The sequence below is a fragment of the Lagenorhynchus albirostris genome, chromosome 6 (assembly GCF_949774975.1).
Source record: "Lagenorhynchus albirostris chromosome 6, mLagAlb1.1, whole genome shotgun sequence".
NCBI lineage: Eukaryota > Metazoa > Chordata > Mammalia > Artiodactyla > Delphinidae > Lagenorhynchus > Lagenorhynchus albirostris.
This window is the reverse complement of record NC_083100.1, coordinates 121,307,104-121,334,919: the sequence shown is the minus strand read 5'-3', so window position 1 is coordinate 121,334,919 and position 27,816 is coordinate 121,307,104. Positions and strand designations below refer to the sequence as shown.

Genomic DNA, 27,816 nt, shown 5'->3' with positions numbered 1-27,816 from the left:
TTTCAATTTTCTTAAATTTACTGAGGCTTGATCTGTTCCCCAAGATGTGATCTATCCTGGTGAATGTTTCATGCGCACTTGAGAAGAAAGTGTAATCTGCTGTTTTTGGATGGAATGTCCTAAAAATATCAATTAAATCTATCTGGTCTATTGGGTCATTTAAAGCTTGTGTTTCCTTCTTAATTTTCTGTTTGGATGATCTGTCCATTGGTGTAAGTGAGGTACTAAAGTCCCCCACTATTATTGTGTTACTGTTGATTTCCTCTTTTATAGCTATTAGCAGTTGCCTTATGTATTAAGGTGCTTCTATGTTGGGTGCATATATATTTACAATTGTCGTATCTTCTTCTTGGATCGATCCCTTGATCATTATGTAGTGTCCTTCCTTGTCTCTGGCAACATTATTCATTTTGAAGTCTATTTTATCTAGTACGAGTATTGCTACTCCAGCTTTCTTTTGATTTCCATTTGCATGGAATATCTTTTTCCATCCCCTCACTTTCAGTCTGTGTGTGTCCCTAGGTCTGAAGTGGGTCCCTTGTAGACAGCATATATATGGGTCTTTTTTTGTATCCATTTAGTGAGCCTGTGTCTTTTGGTTGGAGCATTTAATCCATTCATGTTTAAGGTAATTATTGATATGTATGTTCCTATTACCATTTTCTTGATTGTTTTGGGTTTGTTTTTGTAGGTCCTTTTCTTCTCTTGTGTTTCCCACTTAGAGAAGTTCCTTTAGCATTTGTTGTAGAGCTGGTTTGGTGGTGCTGAGTTCTCTTAGCTTTTGCCTGTCTGTAAAGCTTTTGATTTCTCCATAGAATCTGAATGAGATCCTTGCCAGGTAGAGTAATCTTGATTGTAGGTTCTTCCCTTTCATCACTTTAAATATGTCATGCCAGTCCCTTCTGACTTGTAGAGTTTCTGCTGAGAAATCAGCTGTTAACCTTATGGGAGTTCCCTTGTATGTTATTTGGTTATTTGTCTTTTTTCCCTTGCTGCTTTCAATAATTTTTCTTTGTCTTTAATTTTTTCCAGTTTGATTACTATGTGTCTTGTTGTGTTTCTCCTTGGGTTTATCCTGTATGGGACTCTCTGAGCTTCCTGAACTTTGGTGGCTATTTCCTTTCCCATGTTAGGGAAGTTTTTGACTATAATCTCCTTAAATATTTTCTCAGGTCCTTTCTCTCTTCTCCTTCTGGGACCCCTATAATGCAAATGTTGTTGCATTTAATGTTGTCCCAGAGGTCTCTTAGGCTGTCTTCATTTCTTTTCATTCTTTGTTCTTTATTCTGTTCTGCAACAGTGAATTCCACCATTCTGCCTTCCAGGTCACTTATCCGTTCTTCTGCCTCAGTTATTCTGCTATTGATTCCTTCTAGTGTAGTTATCATGTCAGTTATTGTATTGTTCATCTCTGTTTGTTTGTTCTTTAATTCTTCTAGGTCTTTGTTATTCATTTCTTGCATCTTCTCGATCTTTGCCTCCATTCTTTTTCCAGAATCCTGGATCATCTTCACTACCATTATTCTTTATTCTTTTTCTGGAAGGTTGCCTATCTCCACTTCATTTAGTTGTTTTTCTGAGGTTTTATCTTGTTCCTTCATCTGGTGCAAGGTTGCCTATCTCCACTTCATTTAGTTGTTTTTCTGGGGTTTTATTTTGTTCCTTCATCTGGTACATCTGCCTTTTCATCTTGTCTATCTTTCTGTGAATGTGGTTTTTGTTCCACAGGCTGCAGGATTGTAGTTCTTCTTGCTTCTGCTGTCTGCCCTCTAGTGGATGAGGCTATCTAAGAGGTTTGTGCAAGTTTCCTGATGGGAGGGACTGGTGGTGGGTAGAGTTGGCTGTTGCTCTGGTAGGCAGAGCTCAGTAAAACTTTAATCCACTTGTCTGCTGATGGGTGGGGCTGGGTTCCCTCCCTGTTGGTTGTTTGGCCTGAGGGGACCCAACACTGGAGCCTACCTTGGCTCTTTGGTGGGGCTAATGGTGGACTTTGGGAGGGCTCATGCCAAGGAGTACTTTCCAGAACTTGTGCTGCCAGTGTCCTTGTCCCCACAGTGAGCCACAGCCACTCCCCGCCTCTGCAGGAGACCCTCCAACACTAGCAGGTAGGTCTGGTTCAGTCTCCCCTGGTGTCACTGCTCCTTCCCCTGGGTCCCGATCCACACACTACTTTGTGTGTGCCCTCCAAGAGTGGAGTCTCTGTTTCCCCCAGTCCTGTTGAAGTCCTGCAATCAAATCCCGCTAGCCTTCAAAGTCTGATTCTCTAGGAATTCCTCCTCCCGTTGCCAGACCCCCAGGTTGGGAAGCCTGACGTGGGGCTCAGAACCTTCACTCCAGTTGATGGACTTCTGTGGTATAAGTGTTCTCCAGTCTGTGAGTCACCCACCCAGCAGTAATGGGATTTGATTTTATTGTGATTGCACCCCTTCTATCATCCCACTGTGGCTTCTCCTTTGTCTTTGGATGTGGGGTATCTTTTTAGGTGAGTTCCAGTGTCTTCCTGTCAATGACTGTTCAGCAGTTAGTTGTGATTCTGGTGCTCTCGCAAGAGGGAGTGAGAGTACGTCCTCCTACTCCACCATCTTGAACCAATCCTCAATTGAGTTTTAAATCGAGGGATCGGTTTTAAAGAGAAAGTCAATAGGGAAGAAGACGGCAGTGCTAACAGTGAGATGTTCTTAGCTCTTGGTTGCTATTAGAGACTGAGAAGAGAGGTATAGTATCGCAGTTAAGGGTCCTGGGGTCCTGGCTTTAATTTCCACCTCATCTCTTATTAACTGTGTGTCCTTGGACGGCCCCACAGATCAGTTTATTTGTCCATGAAATGGGCATAGTAATAGTACTCACCTCACAGGGTTGTTAAGAGGGTTAGCTGAGGGGCAAGCACAGTGTGACTGGGACATATGAAGGGCTACTACCAAAAAGAGAAAAAAGACTTAAAAAATTGCCAAATTATTATTCCAACCAGAAATGGGGTAAGGTAATCATTCACTAAAGGAGAAATGAGATGAGAAAGAGAGAATGCTGTTTGGGTCCGTTTTTTCCTTACTGCTGTGTAACAAAACACCCTACAAGTAGTGGCTTAGAGTAACAGCAGTCGTTTTTTTTGCTCCTGGATCTACTATTTGAATATGGCCTGATGGAGAAGGCTGCTTTGCTTCGTGCAGAGTTAGCTGGGGACTCAGACATCCACTTCCGGAGATGGTCCACTCACACGCTGGCCATTTTCTGGGCTCAGCTGGGTGGAGGGCGGGAGCCTCAGTTCTCTCCACATGGGCCTCTCCACAGGCTGCTTGGGCTTCCTGAGGGCATGGCAACGAGGTGAGTATCCAGGAGGAGCGAGAGATAGCAGTTTCCCAGGTGTGGCCTTTAGAAAGCAGTATGGCATCATTCCACTGCATTCTAGTAGCTGAGTGGCCAGAGAGCCCAGATTCCAGGGAAGGAAATCTCTCAATAGAAGAAATGTTGAAGAGTTCATAGACTTTTTTGTTGTTGTTTGTTTGTTTTTTAATATTTATTTATTTATTTATTTGGCTGTGCTGGGTCTTAGTTGCCACATGTGGGCTCTTAGCTGTGGCATGCAGGATCTAGTTCCCTGACCAGGGATTGAACCCAGGTCCCCTGCATTGAGAGCACAGACTCTTAACCGCTGGACCACCAGAGAAGTCCCAATAGATGCGTTTTTAAACTGCCATAATATGTAGTCCCAAAGCTTGCTCAGATTTGATTTTCCCATGAGTCTTCTGTACATTTGGTAGGGAATGGATGTCACACAAACATCATTGCTGTCCACATCTTCTGATCTATAAATGGTTCCTGTATCAGTGAGTAGTTGACAAAGGAGAAGTCCTGCTAAATTGACATGTTATAGTCTACGTTATAGTTTAAATTATACATATGTCTCTGTGGGAAGGCTTCCCTTTTTCTTGATGGTGTTTCTCTCAAAGTTTTGTACATGTGTAATAGCTAATGATTAATTTATTGTGCTGTCTGAATCCAGCATCTTGTAATAGTTAGCATTTGTCATGCTTATTATTGTTATCGAACCAAGCTTGGATCTGCTCACCCATGTGCAGCAAAGCCAATCTACAGACACCGGGTCGTGGTGAAGGAAAGTGCAGCATTTATTGCAGGTGCCAAGCAAGGAGTCCAGGCAGCTAGTGCTTAAAAGGGCCAAACTCCTTGGAAGATTTCAGAGAAAATTTTTTTAAAGACAGAGTGAGGGAGGGGGGTTGTGGGGTGTGTGATCAGCTCGTGGGCATTCTGCTCGGCTGGTGGTGAGGTGATTTGGAGTCAGCGTCATCAACCTTCCAGTTCCAGTGGGTCTGGGGTCTATGTGCTTGTGGGCAGTGTGCAGTTAAGCTCTCCCACTTGGCGGGGGTTTCAGTATCTGCAAAACAGCTCAAAGGACATGGCTCAGAATATTCTCTACAGCCCTTGAGGAGGAACTAAAGATCCTTGAGATTGTATAATGGCTAAACTATTATTGTTTTGTCTTGCTTGATGGTTTTCCTTCCTTTCTGCATTTTCTCACTTCTCTTATTAAATTTACTCTTTGGAACTCAGGGAAGGCCTAGGAGGCTACAGGTTTTCTACAGCAAAGAAGCAGGTAGAGGACGTGAGTGGGGGGGTGTCTGTTCCGGGAAGGCCCCATGGTGTCCTGCTCACTTACATTATCAGTTATTACCATAATTCTCCAAAAAGGAGTCCAGCGCTATTGATGGCAAGATGGTTCACTCATTCCACTCTCTAAACATTGAGACTTTTTAATTAGGGAGGAAATTTGATTTTATGTTATATACAATAAGTTCACAAGATGATTCATTCTCTCAGAAAAACCTTGATTACTCCTGAGACAAACACAATGTTAGATTTTAGGGTAAATGATAAAATAAGATCAGAGTAAAGTAAAAACAAATGTTATATAATTTACTAGAAATTACTGTGGTGTCTGGCCCTCTACTTGCATTTATTTAGAGAAGGGACAAGAAAGAAATTTGAGTTTATGTTAAGTTATTTTATAATATTTCCTTTCTGTGAGGCAAATTTATACTCTTTTCTTCTAATAGGCACAGAGTTTGTACATGATCATAATGTATACGTCTAGTATTTAAAAGGTGTGGGTTGGATTTTACTAAAAATAGGGAATAATTCTTTTAAAATACTTAATATATTTTTATACAGAGCCTTAGCATGTTTGGTTAAATGTTTAAATACTAAAGTAGCAGGGGACTTCCCCGGTGGTCCAATGGTTAAGACTCTGCACTTCCACTGCCGGGGGTGCAGGTTCGATCCCTGGTCGGAGAAGTTCCGCATGCCTCGCAGTGCGGCCAAAAAAAAAACCACATAGAGTATCAGGGATAAAAGTTGTCATTACCTCCAAAAGGACTAACTTCTACTGCTTTACTATGTTAATTGACTGCTTTCTATAAGTTATGGAAGAACGCTTAATTCAGGCTCCTATTTGCATCTGAAGATTAGTAGGCATAAGATATGTATATTTATTCACGTTTCTTCACTGCAGATCAGTTTTAATTGTATTTAGCAATGGGGATTTCGTTGATAATTTTTAAGTTCCCCCAGGATTTAACGGTATTCTGTTTCTTGACATATGGAAAACTTCTAAAAATACTAAACTTCATATTTGCCAAAATTGCTCTTGACCCAAATTAATCTAGACTGTCCTTGATTTATGATGAAGGAAGCCAGCCACACTAATTTGACATCCGTAATGTGAACAGCAGCAATGAAAGCAAAGGTCAGTGCTTCCACTGAATTGGCATTCCTTGCACTGCTGTGTCTCTTTCTGAATCAAGGCCCTTGGAATTTTGTGCCCTTAAGGAACTGTTTGTTTTTCCAACTGGTTAATGCATCAGGAACTTGGCTTCATGTAATCATCATTAAACAAATACTCTGACACTTTTTCTATGGGAATTATCAGAGCTCTGAAATTAGCTACAGATTAGGCATACATAAAAAGCCCTAGCGGTTTTTGTTTGTTCAGGAAAATGCAAACGTTCAGCTTCTAGCAGGAGAACCCTGAGAAGCTGCTGGGGTAGCTCTGAGCAGACCCCTGGGGGTACCAACTGGAGGGCCACGTAGCCCAGGTGGCCTGGGGGTCACTGGCCTGATCTTCAGGGACCAGGTTTGGGCAGTTTCATGCTTCACGTTGACCATTACCCAAAGCTGCTTACATCTTGAGAGGCATGTGTAATTTGTAATGTTAGTTTTATCTACCCAGTGCTGTAAAGGACCTGATGCTCAGTGGGGCCTGAGTGTCTGTTAGGTTGAATTGCCTTGAAAATGTAACGACTTTTATGTACCCTGTATTTCAGAATTAGAAAGCGTCTCAGAGTGTTAAGATGGATGAACTGATACTTCTAGTAGAGCCTGATTTAGGACAGAGTCTATGAGTTTGGTAAGACAAAACAAAACAAACGAACAAACAAAACTATGAAGTATTCATCTCACTGTTGGCTGAAGTGATTACTCTCTATAATGACCCTTGTCTAGAATTTATACCAATGGATGTAATTGACAAAATGAATATCTAGAATTTCCAAATTAATAAGAGAACAGAACAACCCAATGGAAAAATGGGCAAAGAATATGCACAGACAGTTCATAGGAGAGCGAACCCAAATGGGTACCCATGAGCAGAAGCTCAACCTCAAAGAAATGAAAATGAAAATAACATGAGATACCATTTCACCCCCATCAGGTTGGAAGAAGTTAATATGTCTGAGAATGCTGTGCTGGTAATCACATGCTGCTTGTGGAAGGATAAATTGGTCCAAGTGCTTTGGAGGGTGTTTTGGCCGTATGTAGTAAAGCTGATATTTTCACTTTACTGCTAACCAGTAATTCCATTTCTTGGTTATAGCTAGAGCAGCTCTGGTCCAGATGCATAAGGAGTCCCACCCAAAGACTGTCCCCACCACATTGCAGTAGCGAAATGGTGCAAACAACCTAAACGCTTTCAGCACGAGAGTAGAGAAACAAGGATGATGTCGTCATACAATGGGCTACTCGTCACTGGTGAAAACGAACCAACAGAACTTCATGGGTCAACCTCAAAAGCATAGTGCTGGGCAAAACCAGCACGTTTTAGAACCATATGGTTGAAAAGAAATAGTAAATATTATACATTTTATGGGTACATACGTATGTGGTGATAGTATAAAAATCTGTGGGATTGATGGTGCATCCAGGTGAGGTCACCCCCGGGAAGGCAGGAAGGATCAGAGGCCCCAGGACAGGGGGACAGGGAGCTTCAGCTGTTCCGCAGTGTTTTATTTCTTTACGAATATGACATTGATTTACCCAAAGCAGAAGATTTGATAGAGGTTTGTAGTGGATAAAGGGATCTTTATTTATTCTTCTCAATATTTTTCTTTATATTTGGAATATTTCAGAAATGTTTAAAAGATAAGGAGTTTAAAGCCAAATAAAAATGCTCTTGGCATCGTTTTTCAAACCATGTTTGCACTGTACTGTATCCCCAAAGTCCTACTGACAAAGGGTGATTTCACTTTGCTCCAACAAATCCTCGTTGGGCTCTGTGCGGGACTCGGGGGCTTGGCTGAGGCCGAGCAGGGGAAGCCAGTCAACTCGACTGTGCCTTCAATGAAGCTTGGAGCTCCCAGGCAGACGGGCGCTGGCCGCTGAGGGAGTGGGCCGCGATGTGAAAGCCCACAGCCAGCTCGGCGGCAGCACGAGAGCTGCCCAAACCCCCTGCGATCGAGCTGGCTCTCCCGGAGTCGGAGCCGGGTGCGAGGGGCAGAGCGGCCGCGCGCGACGGCGGGCGCTTTGGGCGTGCGGAAGGGAGCACGCAGCCCCGGAGGGGGAGGAGCTGCCGGACGGGCCGGGGTGACCTGCCCCAGCCGCGCTCCGGATGCCACCGAACGCCTGGAGGGCTCTGTTCTCCTGCAAACGCGTCCCGCACACTCGGGCCGCCCGGGCGCGCCCCGTAGAAGGAGGGGCCGTCAGGGGAAGCGCAGGGCTCTCTAAGGAGAGCGGGTGGCCTTGTCCGCGTGAGAGCATTTCTCTCCAGCTCCTCTGCTGGTTTGCAGCTTCTAACCGAATAGCCTCTAGCATATTTCGGCCAACGAAAGCCACCGTGTGGTTTCTTCAACACGGGCCAGTTCCAGGCTCTGCAGGGGCCACGGCTTCCCAGGCTGTCCATGACGCCCGCTTTTGCAGCGTCCCCAGGCTCCCCGGGGCCCATCGTGTGGCAGAGACGCCCTTTCCCTGTGACTGAGCACCCGTAGGTTAAAGCTGCCCGACTCGACAGGTGGCCGACAGAGCTGTTGTCGGGACAGTGGACCTGCACTGAATCCTGGTTCTGTCGCAAACCAGCTGTGTCCCCTTGGACAGGACAGAAACCTGCGCGGCGCCTTGGTTTCCTCTTCTGTCAGTGGAGAAATCATCTTACCACCTGACGGGATTAGCCTAGTTTACTATCGGCTAGCCGTCACCCGGGAATTACTGTATGAGTGTTGGCTGTCCTCATGGTTGTGATTGTTTATTACATAACCTGAGTTTCTTTTCCTTGATACCAAAACATCTAGTTATAAAGAAAAATAATATTTTCCATTTTTCTTTTCTTTTCTTTCTGCAGCAAAAGCTATGTGATTCCTTTGCAATGCAGTTGTCCTGTAGATTTCGAGTTTCATGTTGCGTTGGTTCAGTCTCATCAAGCCTTTACTGTTGAGCCAACGTCAGGTAAGGAGAATTAATTCTCAAGTTGCCAGAGTTCTCAGATCGAAGATGATTTGGAAAGTAGCTCTCAAGTTATGGAGAAGAATAAGCCACATTTGAATAGTTATTTTCAAATGTGTAAGAGTAGCAGACTTTACATGTCTGACATAATGTGAATTGGAACCAGCAATTTGGGAGTAAAAACAGTTTGGGATAATTTGTGTCATGCAGATAATTTATAATAATGCCCAGGTAAATTTCTCCCAGAGTAAAAACTTGAAATCAGAAGTTAACCCATTCTAATTCTAGTTTTGACTCTTGGTACATCCTTGGTTTTGTAGTCACCTTTAATTCATGTTCAAATAAAATGGGAATATTATTTCTTTCCAAGCCTTCAGAATCTTAGTGAAGGGTCTAAGGAATCTGTCTCACAGGTGGCGTAGACCATCTGTCTTTGCACGCCCCAAAGGATATAGATCCCAAAGATGCTCAGGACCTCTGAGAGTGAAATCTCCACCTGAGCTGACTTCTGCTTCCCAGTTTCTGTCTCTTGACGTTTAGGTTTCAGATTTAAATATCTGCCCACTGTGATCTGCTGTGAATGCTAAAATCGTTTTGTTTTTATTTTGTATTTTTTCTTATTTTTTGAGGTATAGTTGACACATAAAATTGTTATCTTTTTAAAGTGTACAATGTGATGATTTGGCATATGTACACATTGTGAAAGGATTCCTTCATTGAGTTAATTAATATATCCATCACATCACATAGTTACTTTTTTTTTTTTTTGGGTGAAACATTTAAGTTCTACTCTACTCTTAGCAAATTTCAATTATACAGTACGATGTTACCAACTATAGTCACCATGTTTTACATTAGGCCCTCAGACCTTATTCATCCTGCAGTTGGAAGTCTACACCCTTTTATCAACCTCTCCTTTTTCCCTCACCCCTCAGCCCCTGGAAATCACTTTTCTACTCCCTGTTTCTAAGAATTGGGCTTTTTTCTTTTAGATATGCATATAAGCGATACCATGCAGTCTTTGTCTCTGTCTGGCTTATTTTACTCAGCATAATGCCCTCCAGGTTCATACATATTGTCGTAAATAGCGGGGTTTCCTTCTTTTTTAAGGCTGAATAATATTCCATTGTATATATGTACCACATCTTCTTTTCCATTCAACTGTTGATGGACACAGATTGTTTCCATACCTTGGATATTGTGAATAATGCTGCAATGAACATAGGAGTACAGCTATCTCTTCAAAATAATGATTTCATTTCCTTTGCATATATACCCAGATGTAGGACTGCTGGACCATATGGTAGTTCTATTTTTTTTTAACGTTTTGAGGAACCTCCATACTGTTCTCTGTAGTGGCTGTGCCAACTTGTATTTCCAACAGTGCACAGGGCTCCCTTTTCTCCACACCCTCACCAGGATTTGTTATCTCTTCTTTTCGATAATAGCCATTCTACTAGGTGTGAGGTGATATCTCATTATGTTTTTATTTACATTTCCCTGATGATTAGTGTTGTTGAACACGTACCTGTTGGCCATTTGTATATCTTCTTTGGAAAAATGTTTATTCAGGTCCTTTGCTCATGGAAAAAAATTGGGTTATTTGGGTTTTTCTGCTACTGAGTTATATGAGATCCTTGTATATCTGGGGTGTTAATGCCTGACTGGATATGTAGTTTGCAAATATTTCCTTCCATTCCATAGGTTGCCTTTTCATTTTGTTGATGGTTTCCTTTACTGTGCAGAAGCTTTTGAATTTGATGTAGTCTCACTTGTTTATTTTTGCTTTTATTGCTTTTGCTTTTGGTATCAAATCCCCAAAATCATTGCCAAGACCAGTGTCAGGGAGCTTTTTTCTGTGTTTTGTTCTAGGAGTTTTATGGTCAAGTCTTACATTCAAGTCTTTAATCCACTTTGAAATCATGTTTTTTAATGTTTTAAATTTTTATTGAAATATAGTTGATTTACAATGTTGTGTTAGGGTAGGGTGTACAGCAAAGTGATTCAGTTATACATTCATATATATATTCTTTCTTAGATTATTTTCCCTTATAGGTTATTACAAACTATTGAGTAGAGTTCCCTGTGCTATACAGTAGGTCCTTGTTGGTTGTCTGTTTTATATACAGTAGTGTGTACATGTCAATCCCAAACTCCTAAGTAATCCGCTTCCCACATTCACTTTTGTATGTGGTATAAGATAGTGGTTCAGTTTTGTTCTCTTACATGTGGCTGTTAAGTTTTCCCAACACTATTTATTGAAGAGACTGTCCTTTCCCCTGTGTATGTTCTGGGATCCTTTGTTGCCAATTAATTGACCACGTATGCATGGGTTTATTCCTGGGCTCTCTATTCTTTTCCATAAATCTATTTATCTGTCTTTATGTCAATATCATTCTATTTTGATTACTGTAGCTTTGTGATAGGATTTGAAATCACAAAGCATGATGCTTTAGCTCCATTCTATCCCAAGATTGTTTTAGCTACTCTGAGTCTTTTGTGATTCCATACAAATTTTAGAATTGTTTGTTCTATTTCTATGAAAAGTACCGTTAGAAGTCTGATAAGGTTGCATTGAATTTGTATATCTCTTTGGATAGCATGGACATTTTAACAATATTAATTCTTCTAATCCATGAACATGGAATATCTTTCCATTTATTTGTGTCTTCTTCAATTTCTTTCATCAATGTCTTATAGTGTACAGGTCTTTCACTTCCTTGGTTAAATTTAGGCCTCATCACAAGAAGAATTTTTTCTTTTCTTTTTATTGTATCTATTTGAGATAGTAAACATTAATTAAACCTGTTGTGGTCATCGTTTCACAAATATGTAAATCAAACCATCATGCTGTGTACCTTAAACTTATACAGAAATGTATGTCAATTATTTCTCAATAAAACTGGAAAATATTTATTCCTAGGTATTTTATTCTTTGTGTTGCTATTGTAAATGGGATTGTTTTGGGGGGTTTTGTTTTTAATTTTTATTTTATTTTTGGCTGTGTTGGGTCTTCATTGCTGTGTGCGGGCTTTCTCTAGTTGCGGCGAGCGGGGGCTACTCTTCATTGCGGTGTGTGGGCTTCTCATTGCGGTGGCTTCTCTTGTTGCGGAGCACGGGCGCAAGGGCTAGCGGGCTTCAGCAGTTGTGGCTCGCGGGCTCAGTAGTTGTGGCTCGTGGGCTCCAGAGAGCAGGCTCAGTAGTTGTGGCTCACGGGCCCAGCTGCTCTGTGGCATGTGGGATCCTCCCAGACCAGGGATCAAACCAGTGTTCCCCGCATTGGCAGGCGGATTCTTAACCACTGTGCCACCAGCGAAGTCCCCAGTGGGATTGTTTTCTTAATTTCACTTTCTGATGGTTTGTTGTTGGTGTATAGAAACACAAGTGATTTTTCTATATTGATTTGTATCCTGCAACTTTACTGACTTTTTAAATTAATTCTAACAGGTGTTTTTGGCGGAGTCTTTAGGGTTTTCTGTAGTTTTCTGAAGCACCGTGCCTGGGATCTGGGAAGATAAAAGAGCTCTGGGGCCTGGTGTCTGCCTTAGGGGCTTGCAGTCTAGTTGGGTGACTGGTAAACATAGCAGGGTGACAGCTGGGGTGGCACCCGGGGATCGCAGGGTGATGGAGTGTCGGGGGTGGAGGCTCCTGGGGGTGGTGCTGTAACACATAGGCTGACGCAGGCTTTGAAGTTTTATTTACGGAGCTGGGACACCTGTAACGAGCAGGCACTTGCTTTTGTGAGGCTTAGTAGGGGAGGCAGACGGCAGAGAGATGGTTTCAGGGGTGGGAATCAGCGGCTGAAAGAAGACTTGGAGGAAGGGCTTTCCAGGTCGGGGAACGGCGATGCCAAGGCCCTGGGGTGCAGGACCCCGTGTCTGGGGATTGGAGCAGAGGCCGCTCTCCTCTTCACCTGAGCCTGATGTCCCCGGCGCTCAGACAGCTCCTTGTGCTTCACTTGCTTCCCCAAGTCCTGCTCTGTACTCATGCCATGACTTGGGAGTTTATCTTCACTTGCTTATTTCTTTTTGTTTGCTATCCCGACTAGCATGTAAACTCTGGGAACTCTGGGACTTTGCTTTGTTTCTTGCTGTATCTCAAATGCCTAAAAGAGTGCCTGGCACCCAGCAGTGCTCAGTGAATGCTTGGATGGCGGTTGGCACAGAGAGAAAGGCAGAGAGTGTACCACGATTCAGAGACCATGGATGGGAAGGGTGGTGCCAGGCATTTATGAGGGGGTACAAGGCCTCTGCAGGGGCCATAGGAAGGCCCGATGCACCGGACAGAGGGAACCACCTAGAAAGCAAACCAGAGAGCCTTCAGTGGAAGTCAGAAACATTAGCCCCTCTCACACTTAGGGCATGGATCCTCCCTCCCTCCCTGCCTTTTATTTTCCTTTCCATGTTTTTTGAACACTTACTGGGTTCCAAGCCCTGCTGGCGCCAGAGATACAAAGGAGAAATAAACATCGTGTGATATCTGACTTTGGAGAGAACAGTCATCCATCCTGAAGATTTGAAAGGAGAGAAGCAAATTACACAAAAATATAGGGAACTGAATAATTTGGACACGAGCTTTTATGTGTGTTCCTTGCTTTTCCTTGTGGCTTACAGCATGAACATTGACATGTGGGAATTAGCTTAAAGATTATGGTTCTGGGAATTCACTTCTGAGTCAGTAACGCTGATTGATAGGTATATGTTTATATAACTGACACAATCGAGTTATTATTATAAAGAATTAAGGTAGTAGTTGGATAAATAAGATCAGTGTAAACATGCAGCAGTTGATTCACGTGTATTTAATGAAAAGACTATATAAAGGTAGTAGAAACACTGATGCTTCTCACGGGGAGAATGTATTTGTGTGTGTGGTGTGTGTGGTGTGGTGTGTGTGTATATGGTGTGTGTGTGTATGGTGTGTGTGTGTGGTGTGGGGTGTGTGTGTGTGTGTGTATGGTGTGTGTGTGTGTATGGTGTGGTGTGTGTGGTGTGTGTGTATAGTGTGTGTGTATGATGTGTGTGTGTGTATGGTGTGTATGGTGGTGTGTGTGTGTGTGTGGTGTGTGTGTGTATGGTGTGTGTGTGGGGTGTGTGGGGTGTGTGTGTGTGTGGTGTGTGTGTGTGTGTGTATGGTGGGGGTGTGTGGTGTGTGTGTGTGTGTGGTGTGTGTGTGTATGGTGTGTGTGTGGGGTGTGTGGGGTGTGTGTGTGTGGTATGTGTGTATGGTGTGTGTGGTGTGTGTGTATAGTGTGTGTGTGTATGGTGTGTGTGTGTGTATGGTGTGTGGGGGGGTGTGGGGTGTGTGTGTGTATGGTGTGTGTGGTGTGTGTGTGGGGTGTGTGTGTATGGTGTGTGGGGGGGGGATGTGGGGTGTGTGTGTGTGTGTATGGTGTATGTGTGTATGGTGTGTGTGTGTTTATGGTGTGTGTGTGTGTATGGTGTGTGTGTGGTGTGTGTGTGTGGTGTGTGTGTATGGTGTGTGTGTATAGTGTGTGTGTGTATGGTGTGTGTGTGTATGGTGTGTGTGTGGGGGGTGGGGTGTGGGGGTGTGTATGGTGTGTGTGGTGTGTGTGTGGGGGTGTGTGTATGGTGTGTGTGTGTATGGTGTGTGTGTGTTTATGGTGTGTGTGTGTGTGTGTGTGGTGTGTGTGTATGGTGTGGTGTGTGTGGTGTGTGTGTATAGTGTGTGTGTATGGTGTGTGTGTGTGTATGGTGTGTATGTGTGGTGTGTGTGGGGTGTGTGGGGTGTGTGTGTGTATATGGTGTGTGTGGTGTGGGGTGTGTGTGTATGGTGTGTGTGGGGGGTGTGTGGGGTGTGTGTGTATGGTGTGTGTGTGTGTGTGTGGTGTGTGTGTATGGTGTGTGTGTATAGTGTGTGTGTGTGTGGTGGGGTGTGTGTGGTGTGTGTGTGTGTGTGTGTGGTGTGTGTGTATGGTGTGTGTGGGGTGTGTGTGGGGTGTGTGTGGGGTGTGTGTATGGTGTGTGTGTATAGTGTGTGTGTGTATGGTGTGTGTGGGGGTGTGGGGGGTGTGGGGGGTGTGTGTGTGGGGTGTGTGTGTGTATGGTGTGTGGGGGGGTGTGTGGGGGGTGTGTGTGTATGGTGTGTGTGTGGGGATGTGGGGTGTGTGTGTGTTTATGGTGTGTGTGTGGTGTGTGTATGGTGTGTGTGTGTTGTGTGTGTATAGTGTGTGTGTGTATGGTGTGTGTGTGTATGGTGTGTGTGGGGGGGTGTGAGGTGTGTGTGTGGGGTGTGTGTGTGTATGGTGTGTGTGGGGTGTGTGTGGGGTGTGTGTGTATGGTGTGTGTGTGGGGATGTGGGGTGTGTGTGTGTGTGTGTATGGTGTGTGTGTGTATGTGTGTGTATGGTGTGTGTGTGTTTATGGTGTGTGTGGTGTGGTGTGTGTGTATATGGTGTGTGTGTGTGTATGGTGTGTGTGTGGTGTGGTGTGTGTGTGGTGTGTGTGTGTATGGTGTGTGTGTGTATGGTGTGTATGTGTGGTGTGTGTGGTGTGTATGGTGTGTGTGGGGTGTGTGGAGTGTGTGTGTGTATGGTGTGTGTGTGTGGTGTGTGTGTGTGTATGGTGTGTGTGGTGTGTGGGGGTGTGTGTGTATGGTGTGGGGGGGGTGTGGGGTGTGTGTGTGTTCATGGTGTGTGTGTGTGTGTGGTGTGTGTGTATGGTATGTGTGTATAGTGTGTGTGTGGTGGGGTGTGTGTGGTGTGGGTGTGTGTGGTGTGTGTGTGTATGGTGTGTGTGGGGTGTGTGTGGTGTGTGTGTGTGTGGTGTGTGTGTATGGTGTGTGTGTGGTGTGTGTGTATAGTGTGTGTGTGTATAGTGTGTGTGTGTATGGTGTGTGTGTGTATGGTGGGGGGGTGGGGTGTGTGGGGGGGTGTGTATGGTGTGTGTGGTGTGTGTGTGTGGTGTGTGTGTATGGTGTGTGTGGGGGGATGTGGGGTGTGTGTGTGTGTTTATGGTGTGTGTGTGTGTGTGTGGTGTGTGTGTGTATGGTGTGTGTGTGTGTATGGGGTGTGTGTGTGTGTGTATGGTGTGTGTGTGTTTATGGTGTGTGTGTGTGTGTGGTGTGTGTGTGTGTGTATGGTGTGTGTGTATAGTGTGTGTGTGGGGTGTGTGTGTGTGCGTATGGTATGTGTGTGTGTATGGGGTGTGTGTGTACGGTATGTGTGGGGTGTGTGTGTGTGTGTCAGCCTCTTTGCTGGGACTTGGCAGGAAGAGAACGCATCACGTTTTCTCATGTCTTTCCTCCCAGGAATAATACCAGCGAACGGGAAGATGGATGTGACAGTGACGTTTACCCCCTTTCAGTGTGGGATCGCACAGATAAAAGTGCAGCTGTGGATTGCACAGTTCAACTCGCAACCATACGAGTGTGTCTTCACCGGCACGTGCTACCCCAACATGGCTTTAAAGTACGGCTGCCTTGGGGGGCTTCTGTGTATTCTTCAAAGTTTTTCAAAACCCCAGGTCTTCCTTCCTTCCATTCTGTGTTTCTTTCTTGTAGCAGAATGCCATCAAAAGCGTACTTACTATGCCTGAAACTAATATACTGTTTTCTGTCAATTCTATGTCAGTTTTAAAAACTTATTTAAACGATGAACCTTCATAAAATACACTTAAGATACAACAGCAATGCAGAGGATAGCTCTGCACTTGTAGCCGTAGTTGCTTCTGGCAAGAGGGGAAGAGATGACTGAGGAAAGGAAAATTTCACAGTATAAACCCCAACCTTGGAAAACCCTTACAAATATTTTGAAAATGGTAAAGAAAAAGTTTGATTTTCTCCCCTCCACGCACAGGTACACATCACACAGTAGCATCATTAGGCATATTAAATAAAGTGGAGTAACAACCTAGTATCAAAATAAGAACTAACTCCACGGTTTATTATATATTTATGTTATTATTCTTTTTCTAAAGAGCCAAAGCAGCTCAAGTCAACTATAGACTCTTCGTGTGGCCCGCTGAACCCAAATCTTGGAAGTTCCCACAGTAGAACTAAAATGAGTCAGCCGATGAAGAAGTGGCATTGGATGTAACTGAAAAGCAGTGCTCATTCTTCTGGTGTCAGTTACTGGCCGAGCAGAACACCACTGGCCAGCTCGGGTCACGTGCTGCGACACACAAACTGCCTCCTTAACGGCATCGCCTGAGTGGGACGTTGACTTGCCCCTCTTTGACCTTGACTTCCACAGGCGTGTTCGTACATACAATGGCGCAGTGCGCGGCCCAGGCTCCGTACGAGAGTGGGAGCAGACCTTTCCTAACTGATGTTTTGGTTTCCCAACTGGAGTTTAACGTCTTGTTTAGAGCACTCTTGATGTTTTCCAGGACTGTGTCTCCCCAGGCTGCAGGTGGGGCTAGAACAGACATTCCACCAGGAAGGTGAAAAGTGACCCAGCTGCAGTGTGTTCTGAAGGTGTCATAGTTGCTTTTTTGTTTCAGGGTTGGGTACGTGATGGATGCACTCACGTATGTCCTGACTTTGGCCCTGCCAGTTCCACATAACTCTTGGGTTTCTCGTTTTCTCATTTCCATCCTTAACACTAGCAATTAGACTTCCTAAGGAGACTGGGTTTTTTGCTGTTGCTGTTAATTTTCATTGGAGTATGGTTGCTTTAGGAGACTGGTTTTTAACACCCTCAGAAATTTGGGGTTGTTTCCCAGATATTTACGGCAGAGGTGGTATCAGAGCTCTCTTGAGATGCAGATGCCGGGCCACAGCTCACTTGTCCCTGCACCTCACAGCGCGTCAGTCAGTGTGGACAGGTTCTCCCGTGCCGTGACCTTTCAGGACTCTCACACAGGCCACGTTAAGTTTGGGATCGCAGGCCTATGGCCCGTGTTGTGCAGTGGGGCCGGGTCAGTAGGCGCTAGGCCAATGCACCTGGCATGTCAGAATGCATGAATGGTCGCAGTCTCTCATCTTACCTCTGTAACGTCATGGACACGTGTCATCCCACCAAACACGTGTTCACACATTCTTGCTTAAGAAAATGCTTTCATGGGTAGCATTCATAAACATACGTGGTTCTACTACATCTCATGATAAATAAGCAGCTTCTGCAGACATGGAAGCAGCCCTATCTATACCTGCCTATGTTTAAAGCAGTTTTCATTCGCAGAAAAGATCTCAAACATTAACCTGAATCACTTTTCTTTTTAAAGATCTTGCTACAAACAGTGGGAAAAATTATTCTTTTACTAGGAACATAAATCAATGTAAGAGTTTTTCAATGTGGTAAGTAAATTTAGCTGTGGAAATCCAACAGCCCAGAAATGATTATGCTGGACGCTGAGAGCATTTTTCAGCATGTCCTGTTTTCCACTTGTTAGGTTCTTTGAGAACATAAGGAAAACAGCCATCGAGCAGCTGTTTGTATATGATTATGCTCTGTTATCCTGACCTTGCATTTATTTTAGTAAACCACTGTTTTAGCACTCAGATTGATTTTTAGTTTAGATATAGTATTGATATTTAATGGACTATAAGTCATGGTATTATTGGAAAGAACTAAAATTAGGAGCCTTGAGTTGTTGCATTACATACTAATTTAATAATCTGTTTTCAACTCTAGGTTAGAAGAATTTGAAAGATTAAATACTCTTTCTAGGAAAGTAGTTGTTCCTCCAGAAAAGGCAAGGACACATGTACATTTTCACCGATTGCCAGCAAAGGCAAAGCCTCCCAAGATTAAGGTAAAGTGGGCGTTATGTGAACCACGATGGAAGGAATGACAGAGAAGGCAAATAATGACTTTTCCCTCCTGGTTTGGTCTCAGGAAATCGAATATCAGAACTTGAGATTTCCAGTAGATTTATCGAATCCATTTGCTGTGGCAACTGTTCTAAACCAAGAACCAGGAAAATTGAAGATTAAAGAATTAAGAGAAGGTAAGCAGTTGATCCTCCGTAAATCAGCCCCTGGGCAGAATCTGAAGCAGCAGCAAAACTCAGTTAGATCGCTGTTTTGTTTTGCCATTAGAAATGTGTTTTTCTCTCAGCCAGTGATTCTGATTTGATTACTGGTATAATCGTGTTTGCTCCCTCCCTCAGTTTTGGACCAAGGCACTGAGGTTTCAAAAACAAGACAGATGAAGGAAACACTCTTTGAACAGAAAGTCAGACAGAACACTTACGAAGAGCTCAGAAATCACCTTAAGTGGTAAATATCGCACAATTATTTGCATCAAGTGACGGTGGTTTTGGTAATCCATGAGACATGAGACACAATGAAATGTAATACCTTTTTATGCCCTTTGAAAATTTTGATTATTCTCTCCCCTTTAATGGACCTTCTGTTTCAGAGTGAAGTTTCTATTGGGAATAAACTAATGTGACCAAACCATGCTGTTTCCTAAGCATGACCAGTGGCAGAGCCAGAGTGCACCCCCCTTGCTCAGGACCGATCTGGGTGACAGGCACCCCGGGTCTTGCCCCGTCACCTCTCACCCCAGCCCGAGCCCCCTGTGTCCTGGGCTGTGTGCCTCAGAGGCCATCCGGGGATCCCGGCAGTGCAGGCTGGGCTCGGGGAGGCTCCCGGTGGAGGTTTTCAAACTCAGATGCGAGGCTTCTTCTTTGTGCTCCTGCAAACAAAATGGAACCCTTTTTACAAATTTTTACCAGATCATACCAGGCATATCTACGTGTACAGATTCAGCTGAAGTAACTTTAGAAACTCTTAAACTGAGTTCAAAAGGAGACTCCTGGAGGAACTTCCCTGGCGGTCCAGTGGTTAAGACTCTGGGCTTCCACTGCAGAGGGTACGGGTCCCATCCCTGGTCGGGGAACTAAGAGCCCACATGCCGCCCAGACAGGCCACGCACCCTGAGCTCTGGGGCCGGCCCAGGTGTCCCCACCCTGCCACCCCCTCAGGAGAAACAGCCCCTTCTGTGAATTCACAGAATCCTGTGTGAGCCTGTACTCGGGGTCTGGCCTCAGTTGAACAGGGCGTATGCCAGGTTACCCAGGACCATTTTTTAAAAATACTCTTTCCCTGTTGTAAAAAATGTGGACACATTGTCATTGTAGAAACTTGGAGATTTTATTTTGAGTGTAGAAGAGGAAAAAAAAAATCACTGTTAGTACAGTGACCACTGTTAACCCTCGTGTTTTCCCTTCCACCTATGCTTCTTTGTAACAGACTCAAAATCACATCCTAAATTTTGTTTTTTGTTTATTTATTTATTTATCTATTTATCTATCTATTTGTTTTGGGCTGTGTTGGGTCTTCGTTGCGGTGCGTGGGCTTCTCATTGTGGTGGCTTCTCTTGTTGCAGAGCACGGGCTCCAGGTGCGCGGGCTCAGTAGTTGTGGCGCATGGACTTAGTTGATCCGCGGCATGTGGGATCTTCCTGGACCAGGGCTCAAACCCGTGTTCCCTGCATTGGCAGGCGATTCTTAACCACTGCACCACCAGGGAAGTCCCTAAATTCACTTTTTTTTTTGCAGTACGTGGGCCTCTCACTGTTGTGGCCTCTCCCGTTGCGGAGCACAGGCTCCGGACGCGCAGGCTCAGCGGCCATGGCTCACGGGCCCAGCCGCTCCGCGGCACGTGGGATCTTCCCAGACCGGGGCACGAACCCGTGTCCCCTGCATCGGCAGGCGGACTCTCAACCACAGCCCCACCAGGGAAGCCCCCTAAATTTACTTTTGATCATGTGTTGTTCACTTACTACTTTCTCCCTACTTTTTTGTTAAAAGATTTTAACCCCGCCAGTAAGAGGCACACACATTGATGTAGGGTCAGTGGTTAACGCCACGCGCGTGCACACGCGCACAAATGCACAGGCGCAGACACACCCTTTATCCCCCTGAGCCCTTTGAAAGCGAGTTGCAGGTACAAGTGCCATGAACCCTCGCCCCTAAAGGCTTTAGCATGTAGCTCCTAAAAGCAGGGACATTCTCCAACATCACCATAATCACTACCAAGAGGTTTACCATTGATGAAGCACCAAATAATCAGCCTATATGCAGATTTACCTTGTTGTCCCAGTAATGACTCTTATACCAGGGGGTTTTGGGTTTTAAAGTGGGGAATCCAAGGTCCAATCAAAGATCATACAATTTGTGTGTAGTTTTCATATCTCTTTAGTTTCCTTTAATCTAAGACAGTTCTCCAGAACTTTAAAAACCACAGCTACTGTACCCTTGTTTTGTTCTCTTTTTTTTTTGGCCACGCCGTGCAGCTTTCGGGATCTTAGCTCCCCAACCAGGGATCGAACCCAGGCCCTCGGCGGTGAAAGCCGAGAATCCTAACCACTGGACCTCCAGGGAACTCTGCTACTATATACTTTGAACACATATCAGACTCCATGATGGGTACATTACATACCAGAGGTGTTTTAAGTGTGATGAAATTCACATCACATAAAATGAACCATTTTAACCATTTTAAAGTGTACAAGCCAGAAATTATTAGCACGTTCACGGTGTTGTGCAACTGTCACCACTTTTTTCCAGAACATTTTCATCCCTCCAGAAAGGAAGCCCGTCATAAGCATGAAACAGTCACGCCCCGTCCTCTTTCCCCAGCCCCTGGCGACCACTAATCCGCTTTCTGTCTCTGTGACATTGCCCCTTATTTCACATGAATGCAATCGTAGAACACATGGCCTTTAGTAACTGGCTTCTTCCACCATTCGTGTGTTCAAGCTTCATCCACATCACAGCACCTGTCAGTACTTCATTCATTTTTATGGCTGAATAAGATTCTATTTTAGGGACATACTACATTGTGTTTATTCATTCATCAGTTGATGGACACTTGGGTGGTTTCCACCTCTTGGCTATTTTAAATAATGCTGCTACGAACATTTATATACAGGTTTTTGTGTGAACTTATCTTTTCAGGACACTTGGGTGTATGCGTAAGAGAGGAATCGCTGGGTCGTACGGTCATTGTATGTTTACCTTTTTGAGAACGGCCAAGCTGTGCTCTACGCGGCTGCAGCAGTTTACATTCCCACCCGCAACGTGCGAAGCTTCCAGTTTCTCCCCCTCCTTGGCATTCCTGTTATTTCCCTTCATTATGATTGTTGTCACCATCATCATCATGAATTGTCACCCAAGGGGGTGTGCAGTAGTGGTCCATCACTGTGCTTTTGATTTGCATTTCCCTGATGGCGACTGGGGTTGAGCATCCAGGTTTCTTTATTCATAAATATTTTGGTGTGTGTCACTAGAAGCTGAGCTTCGTCTTGTGGAACACATTATTCACCCGAGTTGTGTTGCTGTGGTCTCTGCAGCTTCTCTGCCCCACGGTGTGTCCTCCCTCTTCAGCTGTGCAGTATGGCTAAGACACTCCATCCTGAAGTCGACTGTGGTATTCTGATGGGTTCTGGAAGCTGGTTTTTTTCTCCCCAGGCAGGTACACCTCGGTAAAGATCACATGTCCCTTAAATTTAAAAAAGACCTTACTGAGGAGCGGCAGAGAGTAAACAACAAATACAAGGTCAGGATCACTGCTAATTCGATGTCATTTATTTCACTAAATATTGTTAATTCCTGCTGTATGCAAGATGTCATATAAGGAGAGAAAACCTTACAATTAAGTTGGGACGGGAGGCTGATAACCAGCCCTTGGTTAACTGTAAATCGAGGCTGCCTGTAACTGTCACCGAGACCGCTGCTGAGCAGCGTGGGGCTTCAGAGTCCAGCTAGCAGGGGACTCATCTAGCTGGAAAGCTTCCTAGAAGACACGGTATATGTTTGAAAAGCAGTAAAGAGGAGAAAGGCGCCCAACTTAGAGGCAGGGAATGGCTCCGGTTTGGGCTGGAATGCTGGGCATGAGCTGCAGACCACGAAGGTAAGAGAGACCCAGAGACGGTGACCAGGAGCGAAGCCAGAGCCAAGTCCAGACCAAAGCTGGAGGCTGCGCCCTGTGGCAGGAAACCGAGCAAAAGCGAGAGGGAGGGAGGGTGCAGAGCAAGTGGGCACGGGAACCACGAGGCCCAGACCCTCGGGGGCGGCGGCTTCTTGCTCAAGGGAGACGGCCAGTAATGCTACATTCTGAATGTTCATCGTAAATGAGTAGAGTCTACATAGAGGTACAAGAAGTTTCCCTCCTCTTTCGTCTAACAACGCATTTGCCAATCCCTTCTTTAAATTCCCTCTATTTTATTTGACTTTTAGTCGTCATGGAGTTCAGGGTCTCTCCCCACGGAATCTGTATTTTGAACCTAAGGTCCCCCGTCTCAAACTCAACCTCCTGCTGCGTGCAAATCAGACTGGACAGCTCACCACCCTGGTGACAATCGTAGACATCTGTTATTTCTTGTTTTCTTTGATTGCAGTAGAGTTGATTTACATTGTGTTAGTTTCAGGTATACAGCTCAGTGATTCAGTTACACACACACACACACATACACACACACACACACACACACACACACACACATCTATTCTTTTTCAGATTCTTTTCCCTTAGAGGTTATTACAAAATATTGAGTAGAGTTCCCTGTTCTCTCCAGTAGATCCTCTCATTTTCGAGTAGGGTGTTAATGTTTTGGTCAGATTTCTTCCGATTTAGTCTATAAAAATGTTTGTGAACAGCATACCTGAAAGCCAAGCTAGTTTTAGAAGTTACCTAACACAGAAATAATAAAAACCCAGAGAGGCAAGAGCTAACACATGTGTGCAGGTGCACGGCCCTCTTACCGTGGAGGCAGGTGTGGGGAGACACTGAGCCAAGCCCGGCGGCCTTCCTGGGAGCAACCAGGCAGTGCCAGTGGCTCCGGGGTAGGGGAGATGGCTCGGGGGCCAGGGAGCAGGCGGCGGGGACACCTCTCCACGGAAGGGACAGACCCCCAACTTCCACCACCCAGGAAAGGGAAGGGATCACGTGCCTTTGACCAATGGCTTAATGGGTTTCTACCAGTTTCAAAGAGAAATACAGTTGTGTGCCTTTGTATTCCATTTTAACATTTTTGATGATTGAAAATCCCAGCTAGATAGAGGAGATCCTGTTTTGGATGACGAATTCCAGCGACTCAAGACAGAAGTTCACCCGAAACGGGTTGTACGCGACCTGGAAGAAGTAAGTAACTTTCTTTATTTGGAATCTAATTATCAGGAGCTCTTTATATGCTTATTTTTTAAGCATATAAACAATTTTATAGAAATCCTTTTACCAAGAGATTTTTAATAGTTTTTAATTTGCTTACCTTTCGGGGTGTTTTTTCTTACGACATATCCACAAGTCAGGCATCAATTTGTAGTTGTTTCCCTTGAAATTAACAGCCTTGTATATGGGCCCCTGCTTCCCACACCTCCGATTTCTCCTCTTGGTCTCCTTTGTTCTTCCCCTTTGCTGCCCATGCCCCTGTCCGCAGGTCCTCAGGGTGGGTCCCTGGGTGGGTTCCTGGCCCCCTCCCCTCCCCTTGTAAGAAGACAGCCAGTCAGACGCCAGAGCTCTGGTCCCAGCTCCACCTCAGATTTGGGACCCGGGAAGAGCCCTCTGAGCCCTCGTGCCCTGGTGTCCTCAAGCGTGAAGTGGGGACAGTAGCCACCCCACCCCCTGGAGTTTCCTCTGTCATGTGATAGTTTCTGGTTAAAACCCCAATTTTTAATCTTTTTTACTTAAAGAAATTTTTTTGAAGCATAGCTGATTTACAATGTTGTGTTAATTTCTGCTGTACAGAAGTGATTCACTTATACGTATATATATACATTCTTTTTCACATTCTTTTCCATTATGTTTTATCACAGGATAGTGAATATAGTTCCCTGTGTTCTACAGTAGGACCTTGTTGTTTACCCCAATTTTTAATTTTAACAACGAAAAAATGCTTCCCAGTCTCCCCACCTCCACCATTCTCAGTTTTCTCTTCTGGGTCTGCACGCCTGCACTGTTTTTACCTCTTTCCCCCCCCCCCGCCCCGCCCCATCTCATCTGGCCACACAGTTGTGCTAATCGCTCTTCCACGAGGCCATCCGCCGGTCCACCTTCACGGCTCACCCTCAGCTCATCCTGCAGGTGAATCGTTTGTGTTCCGCCCCTCTGCCCTCTCCTCCATGGCCCACTGCCCGGGCCAACGCAAGACTGACTCACTTCCGATGACTGTCTTCACGTTGCTCCCCTGTTCAGTGACCTGCAGCGCCCAAGGCTCTGGCCGGCGTCACGACACCCCCAGACACCCTTTCCTTCCCAGTCATTACTGATCCACACACGCTTGTGCCCCCGGTGCGTGGGCTCCACTGGGGACCACACGGTCTGGCCTCCTGCTTCTGCAGCATCCCAGCACCCGACGCAGGGTTCTGATTTCTGTGTGACTTTATTCTTCCTCTCTAGACTGTACATTTCGTTCTTTCTTTTTTTTTTTGATGTAATAGTCACAGTTTTCTAAAAAGAAAACTCTTAACAAATGAGGGAAACAGAAGCTTTTGTAAACTCATAAATTGATTTTTCAAAAAAATTACAGTAAAAGTCATTCTAATTGGCGAAAAATTAGAGGTACTGTATATACAAGCAAGTACAAACTCTTTTATTCAATATTGTGTTAGAGGTTCTGGATAGTACAGTATGATAAGAAAGATACAAGAAAAGTTATAAGTATTGGAGAGAAAGAAATAAAAAGATCATTGATTTTTATATGATATAATTAACTATGATTGTAGAAAATCTAAAAGCGTCTATTGCCAGATTAATTAAACCTACTGAATTTGTAAGAGAATTTGGGAATTGCATATAAAATCATTATACAAGAATATCTACTGTATTTTCATATACAAGAAATGAAACGTTAACATATACTTTAATAGACATGTAATTTATAATAGCAAGCAAGTACCTAGAAGCAAATCTAACAATTACAAACTTTACATTAAAACAATAACAAAGATCTAAATAAATTGAAAGATATTTATAGATGTCTTATGGAAGAGAATAAGCATTGTAAAGATGTTACCTTTTTCCAAATTGATCTACAGATTAAATGCAATCCCAGTTAATACCTCAGTAGGCTTTGTCATGGAATTTTATAACTCTTTAAGTACATATATATGTATATATACACAACACGAACATGAATATTATGTATATATACGTATATATATGAAAGAACAAAGGCTCAAGAATTTTTTTAACTTAAAATGAATAAACCGGGGGAGAGGACTTTCTCTGAAGGAGACAAAGCTTTTTGACCAAGTTGGATCATTAAGGCAGTGTGGTATTATTGGCATACGGATAGGCAAAAGAGAAATGAAACCAAATAGAAAGACAGAAACAGATCCACGTATGTATCGAGTCTTGATATATGATAGATGTGGCATTGTAAATCACTTGGAAAATGAGATTAGATTGTACATTTCTTTTTTTTTTAATATAAATGTATTTATTTATTTATTTTTGGCTGTGTTGGGTCTTTGTTGCTGTGCGCGGGCTTTCTCTAGTTGCAGCGAGGGGGGTTACTCTTTGTTGCAGTGTGCGGGCTTCTCATTGTAGTGGCTTCTCTTGTTGTGGAGCACGGGCTCTAGGCACGTGGGCTTCAGTAGTTGTGGCTCGTGAGCTCTAGAGTGCAGCCTCAATAGTGGTGGCGTACGGGGCTTAGTTGCTCCGCAGCATGTAGGATCTTCCCAGACCGGGGATCGAACCTGTGTCCCCTGCACTGGCAGGTAGATTCTTATCCAGTACGCCACCAGGGAAGTCCCTAGATTGTACATTTCTTGAAACCCAAATCTTGTCTTCCACTTTTGGTCCCTAACCCAGGAAGTATTCCCTATAATGCTGTGTACACCAAAAGTGCTTAATAAGTGCTCATTAAATGGAAGAACAAATAATAACTTGGTTTGGGATCCAACTCTGAAACATTTTTATTAAATGCTTTTATGCCAGGAGTTAAAATTTAAATCTAACATGCACCTATATTTTGTGTTCACAGAAAACCAGGGAATTTCATCCTAATTTTGATCCGCTCGTAAATAACACTTGGGTCAACAGGTTCTGGGCGCAGAGACGGTTTCAGCAAGCAGCACGCAAGGTAAGTTTCAGCACCAGGTTGAAAATTTAATTTCTTTAGTTATCAGCACAGGGAAATTGAACAGTGAGTTTTTTTTATAGCAGCTTTATTGAGATGCAATTCACATGCCTTAAAATTCACTCCTGTAAAGTGTACAGTTCAGTCGTTTTTAGTGGAGTACGGCCATCACCGCTATCGGATTTTAGGGCGTTTTTATCACTGCTTAAAGAAGCCTGGTCGCCAGCAGCAGTCGCTCTCCACCCCCCACCCCCTTCCCTGTTCACTTTCTGCCTCTGTGAATTTGCCTATTCTGGACGTTTCGTATACACGGAATCCTACAATACATGGCCTTTCGTAACTGGCTTCTCTCACTTAACATGTTTTCAGGGTTCATCCACGGTGTAGCATGTTTCAGTACCTCATTCCTTTTTCAGGATGAATAATAGTATTCATCCTTGAACGGAGATACCACACTCTTTATCTAGTCATCGGTTGAAACATTTGGGCTGTTCTCACCTTTTGGCTGTCATGGTGAGAAAAACGGCGCTACAGACATTTATGTGCAAGTTTGTGGACATGTTTTCAGTTCTCTGGGGTGTGTACACCTAGGAGCAGAATTGCTGGGCCATATGGAAGGATGCTGGTTAGTGATTTCTAGAGAGGACAGTGGGGTGCTCCTGTGCCCCTCGGCCTCTACAGTCCACAAAGGGTGTGAGGTGGCCCCCTGGCCTGGCTCCGCTCCCCCCGCAGCTGTCCCAGTCCTCTGTGTGGCCCCAGTCCTCTTCTTCTCCCAGGACACCACCTGAAACCCCATCCCATCTCCCTTCCCTCCACCCACACCTGTCCTTCGGCCAGCTCAGCCTACCCCTCCTCCAGCAAACAGTCCTGTAAGCACTAGCGCTTGGCCGTCTTGGGGTGCCTCTTGCATCTTATGCTGCCTGTCGACCTCTCGTCCCAGCCACTGGAGCCTGGCTGCCTGGGGGGCAGAAGCCCTCCTGCCCCCACCCCGGCAGGGAGACCAGCGGTGGAGACACGGACTCTGGAGACAGACTGCTTGCCCTTCATTCTTTTTTCTTTTTCTTTAATAAATTATTTCATTTTTATTTTAGATAATCATTTTAC

General features: G+C 44.5%; 1 protein-coding gene across 1 annotated transcript in view; it reads left to right on the top strand.

Annotated features, from left to right (window-relative positions):
- CFAP221 (cilia and flagella associated protein 221) overlaps positions 1-27,816 on the top strand; it is an 83,594-nt gene that overhangs the window by 28,178 nt on the left and 27,600 nt on the right. The window contains exons 6-13 of the mRNA XM_060153164.1: positions 8,621-8,724; positions 15,990-16,149; positions 18,316-18,436; positions 18,520-18,631; positions 18,794-18,902; positions 22,103-22,190; positions 23,685-23,774; positions 26,617-26,715. Of these exons, the coding sequence (XP_060009147.1) occupies positions 8,621-8,724; positions 15,990-16,149; positions 18,316-18,436; positions 18,520-18,631; positions 18,794-18,902; positions 22,103-22,190; positions 23,685-23,774; positions 26,617-26,715 (883 nt within the window). The remainder of the gene's footprint in view (positions 1-8,620; positions 8,725-15,989; positions 16,150-18,315; positions 18,437-18,519; positions 18,632-18,793; positions 18,903-22,102; positions 22,191-23,684; positions 23,775-26,616; positions 26,716-27,816) is intronic.